This window comes from Epinephelus moara, chromosome 19 (genome assembly GCF_006386435.1).
Source record: "Epinephelus moara isolate mb chromosome 19, YSFRI_EMoa_1.0, whole genome shotgun sequence".
Lineage (NCBI taxonomy): Eukaryota > Metazoa > Chordata > Actinopteri > Perciformes > Serranidae > Epinephelus > Epinephelus moara.
The window spans coordinates 14,935,292-14,947,482 of NC_065524.1; the positions used below are offsets into that span (position 1 = coordinate 14,935,292).

Here is a 12,191-nt window from a genome sequence, read left to right on the forward strand (position 1 = left end):
ATTTTTTATCATACGATAGCCACTATAATGTAAAGTCAAAAATAATTTGATCTGTTCAAGTGTGCTACATAAAGAATGTATCCAAATTTGTTTAATTTTCGTCAGGCAATGCAATAAGTCTCTCTAGTCGAGTCGTAGCAAGCAGAGGAGATTAACAAGGAAGCCGCAAAGAAGCGTTTTCTATCAAATTTCGCTCAACTGAAAGTCTAAAATGACACCTTAGCCGTTAACGGCTCGTCGTACCGTCGCCACTCAAAAAGCAAACTCACTGTTTTACGTCAAACGACCTCTGTCTGACTGTTGACAATGGTTTTGGGGTGAAACTTGCTGCCTAAGTGATGTCTCGACTCGTCAAGAAATCCCCATCTGTTTGTACGGATCTACCACTGGACAACACCGACATCTGTAACAAGCTTAATTTGCTGAAGCAGCTTCTGAGGTCTTGTTTTGGTCCGACAGGTAGACTCAAACAAGTTCATAACAACATTGGAGGGCACGTTGTAACCACCTCAACTTCCTCAGTTCTCCTTTCAGCCATTTCCTCCTCACAGCCTTTTATCAATCTGATAAAAACCTCCATTGTCAACCACGTTTCACGTTTTAGTGACTGTGGTTTGTTTGCTGCCATTCTTTGTTTGTCTCTAATTGAGCAAGCAAAGCAGTCTGGTGTCAGAAGAAATGTGGCTATTAGAGTGAACAAGCACCTGCTGGGTCTGTGCATCAGTTCCCTGCAACAGGAAGACTGTGGCTGCAAAGTAAAGCTCGACTTCTGCAGCAGCCAGAGCTTGATCACATTAGCTCGCAGTGTTATTTCCAGCAAACCAGCATGTGTGCTAACAGAGCCAGAGGCATTTCACATCAGCAGGTTGGCGGTGCAAGCTTTTTTGCTGACTGTTCCTTGTAACAGCCCAGGTATAGTCAGTCTTGGCAAAATAGTGACCATCTCTGTTGAAGGTCTTCCTGTGTTGAATTCTGCAGTGTTTCCAGGTTTACTGGTAGACATGCCTGATGTATTTTGCCTCAACAAGGCAGAGAACCTGCACTCAAATCCACTGTGCATGGTGTTGTTCAGTGCATCTCTTGCTGGAGATCTTTCTGAACTTGGTGATGGGATGATTGAGGTGCACCCAGGTGTAGACACAGACTCACAGATCCTGGATCAGCTCCTGGAGGTGGGCAAACAGGTAGTTAAAGATGAGGTAAAGCTCTTTGTATGCCAGAAGGTCATACACCCAGTCCTGCAGCAATACCTGAGGAGTCGAGGTATCACAGTGATAGAGAGACTGGGAATCAATCTCATGGAGCCACTGAGTCAGCTGACAGGTAGGCCTCGAAATCTGGGCTGCAATTAACAATTATTTTCACTCTTAATAACCTGTTGATTGTTTTCTCAATTAATCGAAGTTTCCAAAGACTTCATACTGAATTACAGAGATACGTGTATAAAACGTAGTGTCTTTGCACTGTGTGAGGTCCGCTTTAACTTCTGTCCACTTTCACTGATAGGTGCTCAACCTGTAGCCACATTACAGACCACAATCCCAGCCAAGGCCTATGGGATGGTGAGGGATCTCAGTATTAGGGAGTTTGGATCCAAGACAATGCTGCATTTCCACCCACCTGAGAATTCGGCCATCTGCACGATGATCCTCTGCCACAGGAACGAGACCATGTTAAGTGAGTTGAAGGTAAGATACAGTGAGGAGTTTGGGGACTGCACTGTTGGCTTCTGGAGTTTAAGAGAGAGAGACATCATCTAGATGGATGTGACACTATTTTGGTCACCAGTAGAATAAAAAGGGCAAACTGTGTGCCTGTTAATCACAGATTCACTCCGAATCAGATGGATCTCCCTCCCACTAAGATTCACATTCTCCACTACATACTAAGCAGAAATATGATGGATAATATACAGCCCCATAAAGCTGAATTGGTGTATAGTGTTTCACTAACACGGCCAGTGGGAGTGATTCAGTTCTTCTACAGCACTTTTGTTAAAAGCATCCATCAGTTGCCATCACAGGAACATATTTTAAAACACATAAAAACGGCTTTTACACAGTGATCAGTTTGGAATTTGTCTTAATGGGAGGCAAGTGTGACAGATGAACTGATGTGTTAATATGCGTCTGTTAAAGGTTGTGTACCAGAAGACAGAGCACGTGTTGAGGCTCACCCTGAGGGAGCCATCTGCCTTACTTGGAGGTGGGTGCACTGAGACCCACTTAGCTGCTTATGTCAGACACAAGGTGAGATCCAATATTAAGTCTTAAACCAGTCACAGTTTGATTGATTTCCCATATCTTCACTGCGGTCTCATTACAACATGTCTTAATTATGCTATATTCACATGTTAGAGCATGAACGAAGTCACAGATGCAGCATCAGCACTTGGGTGCTCACAGACCGAGTACCTTCATGGCGTGGAGGGATTCTGCCGCTCTTTGGAGTCTGTGGCCACAGCGCTGGAGCACGACAGTGGGAATTCTTTAATGGATCTGACTCATGCTCACCACTGGACTCACCCTGCAGATGTCATGAAGGAACACACAAAGGATAGTTTGGGCTTTTGTGGCTGTGGATTGATAGAAAGTCGCCCAAATCAGAAGTGGACTTATTTAAACACTACATACCCACAGTTCTCACCTGCACCTCTGTCTGGACTCACTACTGTGCAGCCACGTGTGCTCGACTCCTTCACAGCTAAACTCAATGCATTGCAAGTGGCTGTAGAAACTGCTAATCTTGCACTGGATGTGCAATATGTAATTCAAGATATGAACTAGCAGAGTAGGCATTGTATCCAGTGAGGAACTCTGGTTTGTGATAATCAAAATGAGGGATAAAAAGTAGTAAACAGTTTAGACGCTAGATCAGGGACACTCAACTTGCTTTGCCTGGGAGCAGCCCAGACTGTTGGGGGTTCTGGGGGAGTCTCTTCTAGCACTTTATTTTTTATAAACAAGCTCTATTTTAACACCTTTTTTGCACCCTGGAACCTTATTTACATTCAAAGTACAATCAGTACTTTGCTTCAGTAATGTTACCAACAAACACTGAATACTATAGTGATTGTTAGTTACTTTGTGAATTCTGACCATAATTTACCAGCCTTGCTCTCATCTCACAAATATCCTCTACTTATGGAGTTTGTCAGGAAACAGTTTTATCTCCAAACACTTCAACATTTCATATTCACCAGCTGTCTCACCACCTCTTCCATCCAACACTTGAACCTTACAACTGACCTTAAAGGTCCAGTGTGTAGGATTTAGGGGGATATTATGGCAGAAATGGATATAATATTCATAACCATGTTTCCATTAGTGTATAATCACCTGAAATTACGAATCATTTTGTTTTCGTTACCTTAGAATGAGCCGTTTATATCTACATACGGAGCGGGTCCTCTTCCACAGTGTCCCTGATGTTGTGTCTACAGTAGCCAAGAACGGACAAATAAAACACTGGCTCATTTAGGGAATGAAAAGGGAACAATTTATCAAACCTAATGATCACAAACCAGCATGTTCTGCTGCAATAGCCTCTGGTCAGCACTAGGAGGTGCTGCAAGGTTGCCACAGATTCCTTTAGCCAATATAGCACCAAAAAAAACTATCGGCAAGTAGCTGGTGGTAATATCCAACCTGCTGTTTATTATATAATGTTTTAAATTTTACAAGTCTAAACCTGCTGATCGGTTAGATAAACTGGCTACCTGATAGCTACGAAACTACAAAGACCAACCTCAGGCAATCAAGTTCCACTGTAATATGTAACACCCTTCATAATGTTTTGACTTGTTGACAGACAGATCAGGACATGTGAAATCTGAGCCAAGTTACATTCAGTGCAACGAGATGTGTTATTTGTTGTATTTAAGTAAATTTTGCTTAAAGTAATTCAAGCAAAATCAAATCAGATTCACGTGCAGTAAAATTTGTGCAAATTCTGTTTAAAAAATACATCTATAGGAGTGTAGAGTCCTGTGCTTCTCTTCTGCCGTTGGTTCAATTATTTTCTGCTCTACAAGATAACAACCTGCTGCTCCTTTCTCTCAGAATATGTATAGAATCAAAGCCTTTCCTAACTTTGCATAGTCTTTGAATTTTTCTTGCTAAAACCTGTAGCAGAGGAGCATTAGATAACAGCTGTCACTCAGAAATAGCATATGCTAATGTAGGTAGCTTGACATGCAAGTATACTGTGTCCTGACTTTTCATATTAGGCACCTGCGATGGTGATAGGTTCTTGATCCAATAAAACCCAGGCTAAACACAGCTGAACACACGCTGAAGTAGCTGGCACCAGGCACTTATTCAAACAAACCTCCTGCATGACAGGAAGGACAGCACAGGTCCCTACAAGCACAGAGCAGATGAGGTGTCTCCAAGTGTGAGCTCTGTGTCTTAATTATGGAAGCCTGTGTCTGCCAGTGTGATTGAAAAAAATCCTGTAAGTCATTATAATGAGAAACTTTCTCACAATAATGAGCTGGTATCTCAAAATAATGATACTGATAATGATATTTTCAAAGTAATGATGTTCTCAAAAAATATTCATTTAATATATGAAAATAATGACAGACATTATTTCAAGTAAGTTTCTCATCAGAAACATTATCATAAGACCTACGGGATCTTTTTTTATACACACTTTTTTTACACACTCACTTCCCCTGGTTTCCTCAAGTTGCGTCGAATACAGTCACTGTGTATGCTGATAGCCACTCCAGTGTGAAACAGCAGTAACCGTGGAAGAAAATCTGTATGTTATTGACTTTTAAAAAGTCAGTCATTTTTAAAGTTCCCAATGTATGAGGCATGTAAGATAATAGAATTTATTAGGGCTTATAAATATTGCCCCTACCAGTTTTATAGTGATAGTCAGCTGACCATCCATCATCAAAATGGGCACAGTGCAGCACGAAGTGTCCCTGCAGGAAACCATCTAGAGAGCAGAATTTAACTTCTACCATCATCACACCCAGTGGGGACAGTGTTCCTCTGGTCACTGGTGAATAGACAAATGTCCTATGATTGGTGGAGACATAGTAGGTACAGCAGGTGGAAAGAGGAGGGGGATTGTACTGCATTTTATCCGTGCTGGTACATACATGGATAAGAACATGTATTACAGCCAGGCGGAGAGATTCTGCACAAATTATTTAGCATTTAAGTGCAGGCAAAGGCGCCATGAAGCGCCTCTCTGCATGGGAGGTTACCGACACGTTCCTCACGGTGTTTTAGCCTTCTGATTATAACAGCAGGAATTCACCTTTCCAAAGATCATTTTTCAGTGTCTCATCTGAAAACTGTCTTCTTTTTTTTTTACTTGGCTACTTGCTTTTACCTCAAGTGGCTGAAAACAAGCTGCACATCAACTGTAGTATCTATAGGCACAATCGCAACATGATGATGAAAAATCATACCACATTTTTGTTGTTTTCTGCCAAGTACAAAATGATGGGTAACAATCATCATTACAGTACATTAAGAACAGGAAGTTTAACTAACTAACAATTCAGTGTTTGACCAAACGTCCTCCCTTATGTTCCTGAGTTATGGCCATAAAAGTGTTTTATACAGAACATTATGGCGTTGCAGTGAAGTTGACCTTTGACCTTTTGGATATAAAATGTAACCACTTCATAATTTTATCCTTTTAGAAATTGTGAAATTTTGTTCTAATTAGTGCATGAATTCTTACGTTATGACTGAAAACATGTTTTGTGAGGTCACAGTGACCTTTGACCTTCAACCACCAGATTCTAATCAGTTCATTCTTAAGTCCAGGTGGACGTTTGTGCCAAATTTGAAGAAAATTACCAATGGATGGACGGACAGACATCCCAAAAACATAATGCCATCGGCCCACACCATTACCAGTGTGGAGGGATAAAAAAATATACTCTGTTTGTTTTATGTTTTGCGTATAATAAACCAATATGGAGAGAAATTATTGTAATAAATGCAGCTAGATCCATGATCAGTGGTGGAAGAAGTGTTTAGATTTTTTACTTAAGCGAAAATAGTAACACAAAAAACAACAACAGAAACACAACTAGCATCAAAATACACAAAGAACAAAAAATAAAATGCTCATTCTGTAGAAAGGCCCATTTCAGAATATTATATTGGCTATTCTATTATTGAATTATAATTATGGATGAATTGTGAACATTTCTCTAATTTTGCAATTATAATAAGAATTGTATTTGAAATAACACCTCACAGAAATAAGATTGTGCCTCACAAAATGCAATAGCTAATTAAACAAATGATAAACTTATGTTCTAAAATTAATGTAGTAGAGTAAAAATACAATACTGCCTTCCAAAATGTAGAGGAGTGAAAGTATAAAGTAGCAAAAAAATTAAAATACTTAAGCAAAGTATCAAAATTGTACTTAAATACAGAGGCTAAGTAAATGTACTCAATTACATTCATCCATGGTCCATGATGAATTCTTAACTTGTTGAGTATTCATACACTAAGTTAACATTTGATGTTGATATTAAACAGGTTAAATAAATATGAGACAAAATATATTAGTAAATATGAGAAACACTATAAGAATAAAACTATAAAGCTCATCAAAACAGTGTGACAACTCTAATTTGAAAGTAAAATGTGACTTGTATTTTTGAATTGGGGTGTACTGTCTTACACACAGCTTCAAAGACACTAACAAAGCACAAAGTACATCTTCACTCTTTACCTCACACACACATTTAAATGGTCAAAACCCAGCTACTGTCTTTGCTTTTACCTCTGGAAGTAGTGCATGCAAAAGGTCCGGAGCAGCAGGTACCCCCCTGTGCTGAAAGGTTTGTGCACAGTGAGCATTAAAAGCAGAGGGATCAGGAAAGCTGTCATCTCCTGGAAGAACCAGGCTACTCTGGCTGGGACCATCCTACCTGGAGGAGAGTGTCCCATGTGGCGCCCACAGCAGGTCTGTGTCGTCCTGTGATGGAAGGAGCTGATAAAGTCCTGTCAGGATCATCCCAATGCTAAGTCCCCATGGCAGTGCATCTTGCAGTGTTGCAGAAATCCTTACCTCTTGTAACTGATCTAAAGTGTGTGTGTGAAGTTAAATGGATGTAAACAGCCTGTCTGACTCCTCCCAAAGTAAACACAGGCGTGTAAGCCTGTTAAAATGCCAGTGTGCCCTTTTTCACAGTGGGTACAAAATTGCTGGTGGTGATGTCAGGACTCCACCTTTGTATGTCATGTGTGCGCTAAGCTTGGAATGTTGAATTTTCCAAAGCTACGATTGGAGTGAACAGAATTTCATGGAGCATTATAATCAGTCTGAGGTGAGCTGCTAGAAATCTGTTTTGGTCTGAATCAACCAAAGTCCCTTGCTTGAACCTGCCCCGACCCATCCATCCTGATTACAGACACACACAGCAACATCTGCCCCAAACTCAAATGATGTAGCTCTGTTTGTATTTATGATTTTAACTTTAGTGTGTCAGGAAATTCGGGGTGAGCTACTGACTTTAAATGAAGCTTTTCCAGTTCCTCTTGTTACCAGTGACACATGTGACAGTGACACATTTAGACATGGACTGAGGCAAAGTCAAGATGCAGTCACAAATGCTGATTACATAATTACTGTAAATCTGTCTATCTGTAGTCTCAGGGATCATAACCAGACATGCCTGAACTACATATTCTGCAGAGGGGAGTTTGGGAGTTTGAACCCAGTGTACTTTTAAGAGATAATTAGAGTACAACATTGACAGTAATGTATTCGTGATGTTGAGCCCAATGATCCCAGTCTAAATACAGTGACTAAAACCATTTGTGCTACTCTAGTTTCACAGAGCAGTAACCTGTTCTTCCTGATCCAACTACCAGCTTGTCTTCATGACTTGTTGAAAACATTTTACCTGCAGCTGAGCATTACTGAAGGATAACATGTGTTTGTGAGCTGTGATTAAGCACAATATGACAACTTAAAAAATACTGTCTGACATATCCATCAAGTCACCAACATATTCTGTTAAATAGACTCATTGTTAGATATATTTCTTGTGTCATTTGCAATTATTGTTTCAGTTGTAGTTAACACAATTTTCTTAACTAAGTCAATTATCCTGTTAGTAGTTTGACGTCAGTGGTCAGAGCAAATAAAGTGATGAATTGGTAGAAATGCTGGAAATAAAGTAGGTCAAATTTACAGAGTAACATCATCTGAGACAGTTTTGTGTCAGTATGCACAAGTAGCTTGCTAAAATTAACGCAGTATAATGCAGCAGTCCTGCAATACATCCTAACTTCCTGAAGGTGACAATGCTTTCTTCCCTCTGTGCAGCGATATGGTTCTAAGGTGTAGTTTGGTAGACAGAAAATAGTTCCTACATGAAAGAGCGCACAACTGTGGATTATCTTGAGGAACCGGGTCATGATTTCCTTTATCAAATTTATTTATTTACTTATTTATGTATTTGGTGCTTTGAGCACCACAAGCTGAGTGACATCTAGTTCCATGATAATGGAGAGAAGGCAGACATCTCTACGGCTGATATCTCCAACACTCAGCAACTCACACCAAAAATGTCTAGAATTTGGGGGTGAACTGTCCCTTTAAAGAGGTTTTGATTTAAAGAACCAGTGTGTGGGATTTAGGGGAATATATCAGCAGAAATTAAATATAATTAGTGGGGGTTTTTTAGTGTATAATCATCTGAAATGTATTATTATTATTATTATTATTATTATTATTTTTGATACCTTAGAATGAGCCGCTTATAGCTACATAGGAAGCAGGGCCTTGTCTACTGAGATGGCTATGATGCACCGAAAGTTTCTACAGTGTCCCAGAACGGACAAATCAAACACTGGCGCTGGACAGGGCCATCCGCATGAGAGGATCGGAAAAACACTTACATTACTTATGTGAAACTGCTTTATTCAGTGTTTTTACTGGTTTAAGTCACCACGTCCCTTTGTTTTGGAGAGGAGGAGACCTCTGCAGATAACTTGGCTCATGGTAAAAACCCTCTTAACAGGTTCTGGATCTTAAACTATCAGGATAAAAAGGTGAGCGCAGACTAGCAGGTGTTGGGCTAGTGGCCTGTCTCAACAGAACCAAACAGCATTGGGGAAACACCGACTTGTAACATGAAACTGCTTTATTCAATGTTTCTACCAATTTAAATCACCAGGTCCATTTGTCTTGGAGAAGAGGAGACCTCTCTGGATAATTCTGCTTGCAGTGAAACCTCCTGAAAATGAACACTGAAGGAAGTCTAACCAGGAAACGTTTCAGCTGGTTTCAATATGCAATCCTCACCGCTAGACACCACACTGGACCTTTACCCTCTGATCATTTTGGAGTTTGTGTTGCCATTGAATTGGATTGTGTTATACTGGCTGTTTCTATTATTTCGTCCACTCTAGCCATAACAGTTGGTGTAAGTAAAATAACAGACATAATAGAAACCTCTTTATACACTGCAGTGCAGTTGAACAGCACCATTACATCCTCCAAAATGATCATTAAGTTTAATCATAAAGATGTGGAAGTGTTGTATTAGGCTGCGTTAGATTTAGCTAGGTGTACCTAATAAACTGGCAACTGAGCATATATACATAGAATATACAATACTGTCTTTAGTGTCTGAGATGAAGGCACATTGTGTCCATTTTACTGTAATCCTCCCACCACTTGACCTGGCTCCCTCTGCTGGTGACATTGCTGACAGTCTCTACTGTACTGCAAATGGACACTGGATACACATAGTAGGTGTACTGTATATTTTACCCAGGATATCTACATTGGTATTTATGGAGTGCTGTGCTGTTACATGTTTGACAACCATATGAGGATGGAAATTGCACACTAGAGTCTACCAATCCATTGCAACCTCAAGGAAATAAACTACATATTCATTAACACCAGTGATTCAAAAAATGAAATGCATACACCAAGTCAACAGGTTTCTGTGTGATTGTAAATACGTGAAGAACAAGACACCAGAGCAAACATGCTTTTCAGTACATTTTACTTGTTTTGTAACATGAATCCACGGCCTTATCTGAAGAGCCTTTTGGGATGCTTTGTCAGTGGAACCTGAGATCAAAAAAACTCCATTTAGGGAGTAGTTAAGTAGTATATTTTAGGTTTGTGACGAGTTCCCATTCTCTAAGCAAGAAAAAAATAATAATACAAAAACAATTTCTAAAAGACAAAATAAAGATCCATAAAAAGAAAATAAACAGTGTTGAGGTTCAGCCTTTGTCTCTCTACAGGAATGAGGTGAGGTGGAGAAAAGAGAACACCACTCCCTGCTGGAGAAAGGAGATAACAGTTGGTGCCATTTTAGACCAACAGATGAGGAGGGAGGACTGGTCGCACACACTCCTGGAGTGCTGGGTGAGCTGGAGACATTGTTAGGGCACTGGGCGAGGAGGAGGGTACATGTGGATAAACAGAAACTGAAAGTACACATTCTAAAATAAGACTAAAAGTGAGAATACGCTTTATATGTATATGTGCAACAGTGATAAAAGGCACAATAGCACAGTGTGTCATGCTTTACTAGTTTCCCTTAAATTAGCGTCAGAGGTCGAGTGAGTCTGAGGATTCATTTTTCAGTCTGTGCCCACTTGATTCAACCAAATGTAGCTTAATGCTAGGTGCGATGCCTCTTGTGGTGCCCGAGAGGGACGGACCAAGGTTAGAGGACTGCATCAGTAAAAGTCAGTCAGTGATATTCATATATCAAACAGGACAGCAGACACTGTGTGCTGCCTATATCATACTGTCATTAAAAGCCTATACTGCCACTATGAATCATCTGCTTTCTGCATTCAGCTTAGTTTGTTAATCTATGAAAATATTAGGAGTATTTCAGGCAGCAGGACTACATAGCATATTACTCTGAAAAGGAAACACGCCTTTTCTTTAGTTATTGTGATCCTCGAGCTTGACATTTCATAAAGCAAAAATTCATTTTTAATATATTCCAAAATACAGCAGGGAGCAACATCCGGGTAGATTCTTAAACCTTACAGCAAAGCATTATGACTTTGTGCTGATCTTAAAACTCTGGTCTGACTAGTTTTAGCTAACCTTGTCTTATTGATACTTCTACAGCCTCCAGAGTGATTTTGAAGTGAATTCTCGTACACTCAGAAGCAGCAAAACTAGAAAACCTTAAAAAAGGATGACTTATATCTTCCCAATAACTTTTGGCATTCTTAAAGGGACAGTTCAGATTTTTTGAAGTGGAGTTGTATGGGGTACTTATCCATAGTCAGTAAAATACGTACAGTAAATGTCAGTTGGCTGTTAGTTGGTAACAAAATGTATTTTAACCATCTAAAATGTATGCTATGGAGAGTACTTTCATCACTTGGTCTTTCGTCAGACAGCCTGTTTCAACAGGGAGGTCTTTAATAGCTTCTGTTCCCCATCCATGCTTTTGTTAAAGCCACCAGACTCCACTGAAAAAAAAAAGAGTAATTTTAGCTTGTTGAACACAGGAGCTGCTGGTCTACTGCTGCCTCGATTAGTTAGTTTGTTTGTATGACTGTGTGACTTACGTGAATCACAACTGACCCTTTTAAACACCGAAGTCACACAATAGCACACACAAAATATCTGACTGAGGCAGCACTACATCAGCAGCTCCCATGTTCAGCAATGTTAAATCAGAGTTTTACACAATGGAGTCTGGCTTTGAAGAGAAAAATAGGACAGCTTAATTTTCCCATTGGAAATTGCTGTGTGACATTAAAGTGAAGCAGTGAAAATACTATCAATATAGCAAACACTTGAACTGACATTTTTTTTTAGGTGGCTGGAATAGGTTTCATTGCTAACCCCTTCACAGCAGTAGATTCCTTAGCTTCCTTGTGAGACTTGAGCCTGCTTCTCTAAACTGGGGGCGTGCCGTCTGACATTTCCTATATGCAATACACTAACTATGGACAAGTACCCTATACAACCCCACTTCAAAAAAATCAGAACTATCCCTTTAAAACGAAACATATTAACACAAAGAGTTGTAAATTACTACCTAGTGAACAGATCAATAACAGTTCCAACAATTTCAGCAGATCATCTCAGCCTTTACCTCTTTGTTCAGGCCAAAACAAAAGCTTTGCTGCTCTTACAGAACTGAGTGTGTAACAAAAGACATTTTCTACAAGTCTAATAAAAAAAAAAAAAAAAAA

General features: G+C 39.8%; 2 protein-coding genes across 3 annotated transcripts; one reads left to right on the forward strand and one right to left on the reverse strand.

Annotated features, from left to right (window-relative positions):
* Nucleotides 1–149: 149 nt before the first annotated feature.
* On the forward strand, nt 150–3,969 carry mkks (MKKS centrosomal shuttling protein). 2 transcript variants are annotated; one of them, XM_050071182.1, is made up of 4 exons: nt 150–1,323; nt 1,507–1,688; nt 2,139–2,249; nt 2,358–3,969. In XM_050071182.1, exons 1-4 carry the CDS (start codon nt 339–341, stop codon nt 2,784–2,786), a joined length of 1,707 nt encoding a protein of 568 aa, XP_049927139.1. In that variant the 5' UTR covers nt 150–338; the 3' UTR covers nt 2,787–3,969. The 2 variants fall into 2 exon arrangements, with proteins under 2 accessions (XP_049927139.1, XP_049927140.1); XM_050071183.1 differs by having other exon boundaries at nt 2,139–2,205; nt 2,358–2,697.
* Nucleotides 3,970–4,055: 86 nt separating this feature from the next.
* srd5a2b (steroid-5-alpha-reductase, alpha polypeptide 2b) lies at nt 4,056–7,016 on the reverse strand. Its single transcript, XM_050071821.1, has 4 exons — nt 6,772–7,016; nt 4,870–5,033; nt 4,674–4,753; nt 4,056–4,117 (listed from the first exon to the last, which is right to left on the reverse strand). The coding sequence occupies exons 1-4, from the start codon at nt 6,936–6,938 to the stop codon at nt 4,058–4,060; spliced, it is 471 nt and encodes a 156-aa protein (XP_049927778.1). The 5' UTR covers nt 6,939–7,016; the 3' UTR covers nt 4,056–4,057.
* Nucleotides 7,017–12,191: the final 5,175 nt, after the last annotated feature.

Bases quoted from the DNA above. Each gene is read 5' to 3' on its own strand.
- mkks (XM_050071182.1), top strand. From the start codon at position 339: ATGTCTCGACTCGTCAAGAAATCCCCATCTGTTTGTACGGATCTACCA. The intron at 1,324-1,506 runs GTAGGCCTCGAA...TTTCACTGATAG, and splicing joins GCCACTGAGTCAGCTGACAG to GTGCTCAACCTGTAGCCACA. The intron at 1,689-2,138 runs GTAAGATACAGT...CGTCTGTTAAAG, and splicing joins CCATGTTAAGTGAGTTGAAG to GTTGTGTACCAGAAGACAGA.
- srd5a2b (XM_050071821.1), bottom strand. From the start codon at position 6,938: ATGGGACACTCTCCTCCAGGTAGGATGGTCCCAGCCAGAGTAGCCTGG. The intron at 5,034-6,771 runs GTAAAAGCAAAG...CACCAATCATAG, and splicing joins TGCATGCACTACTTCCAGAG to GACATTTGTCTATTCACCAG. The intron at 4,118-4,673 runs GTGAGTGTGTAA...TACAGGTTTTAG, and splicing joins ACTTGAGGAAACCAGGGGAA to CAAGAAAAATTCAAAGACTA.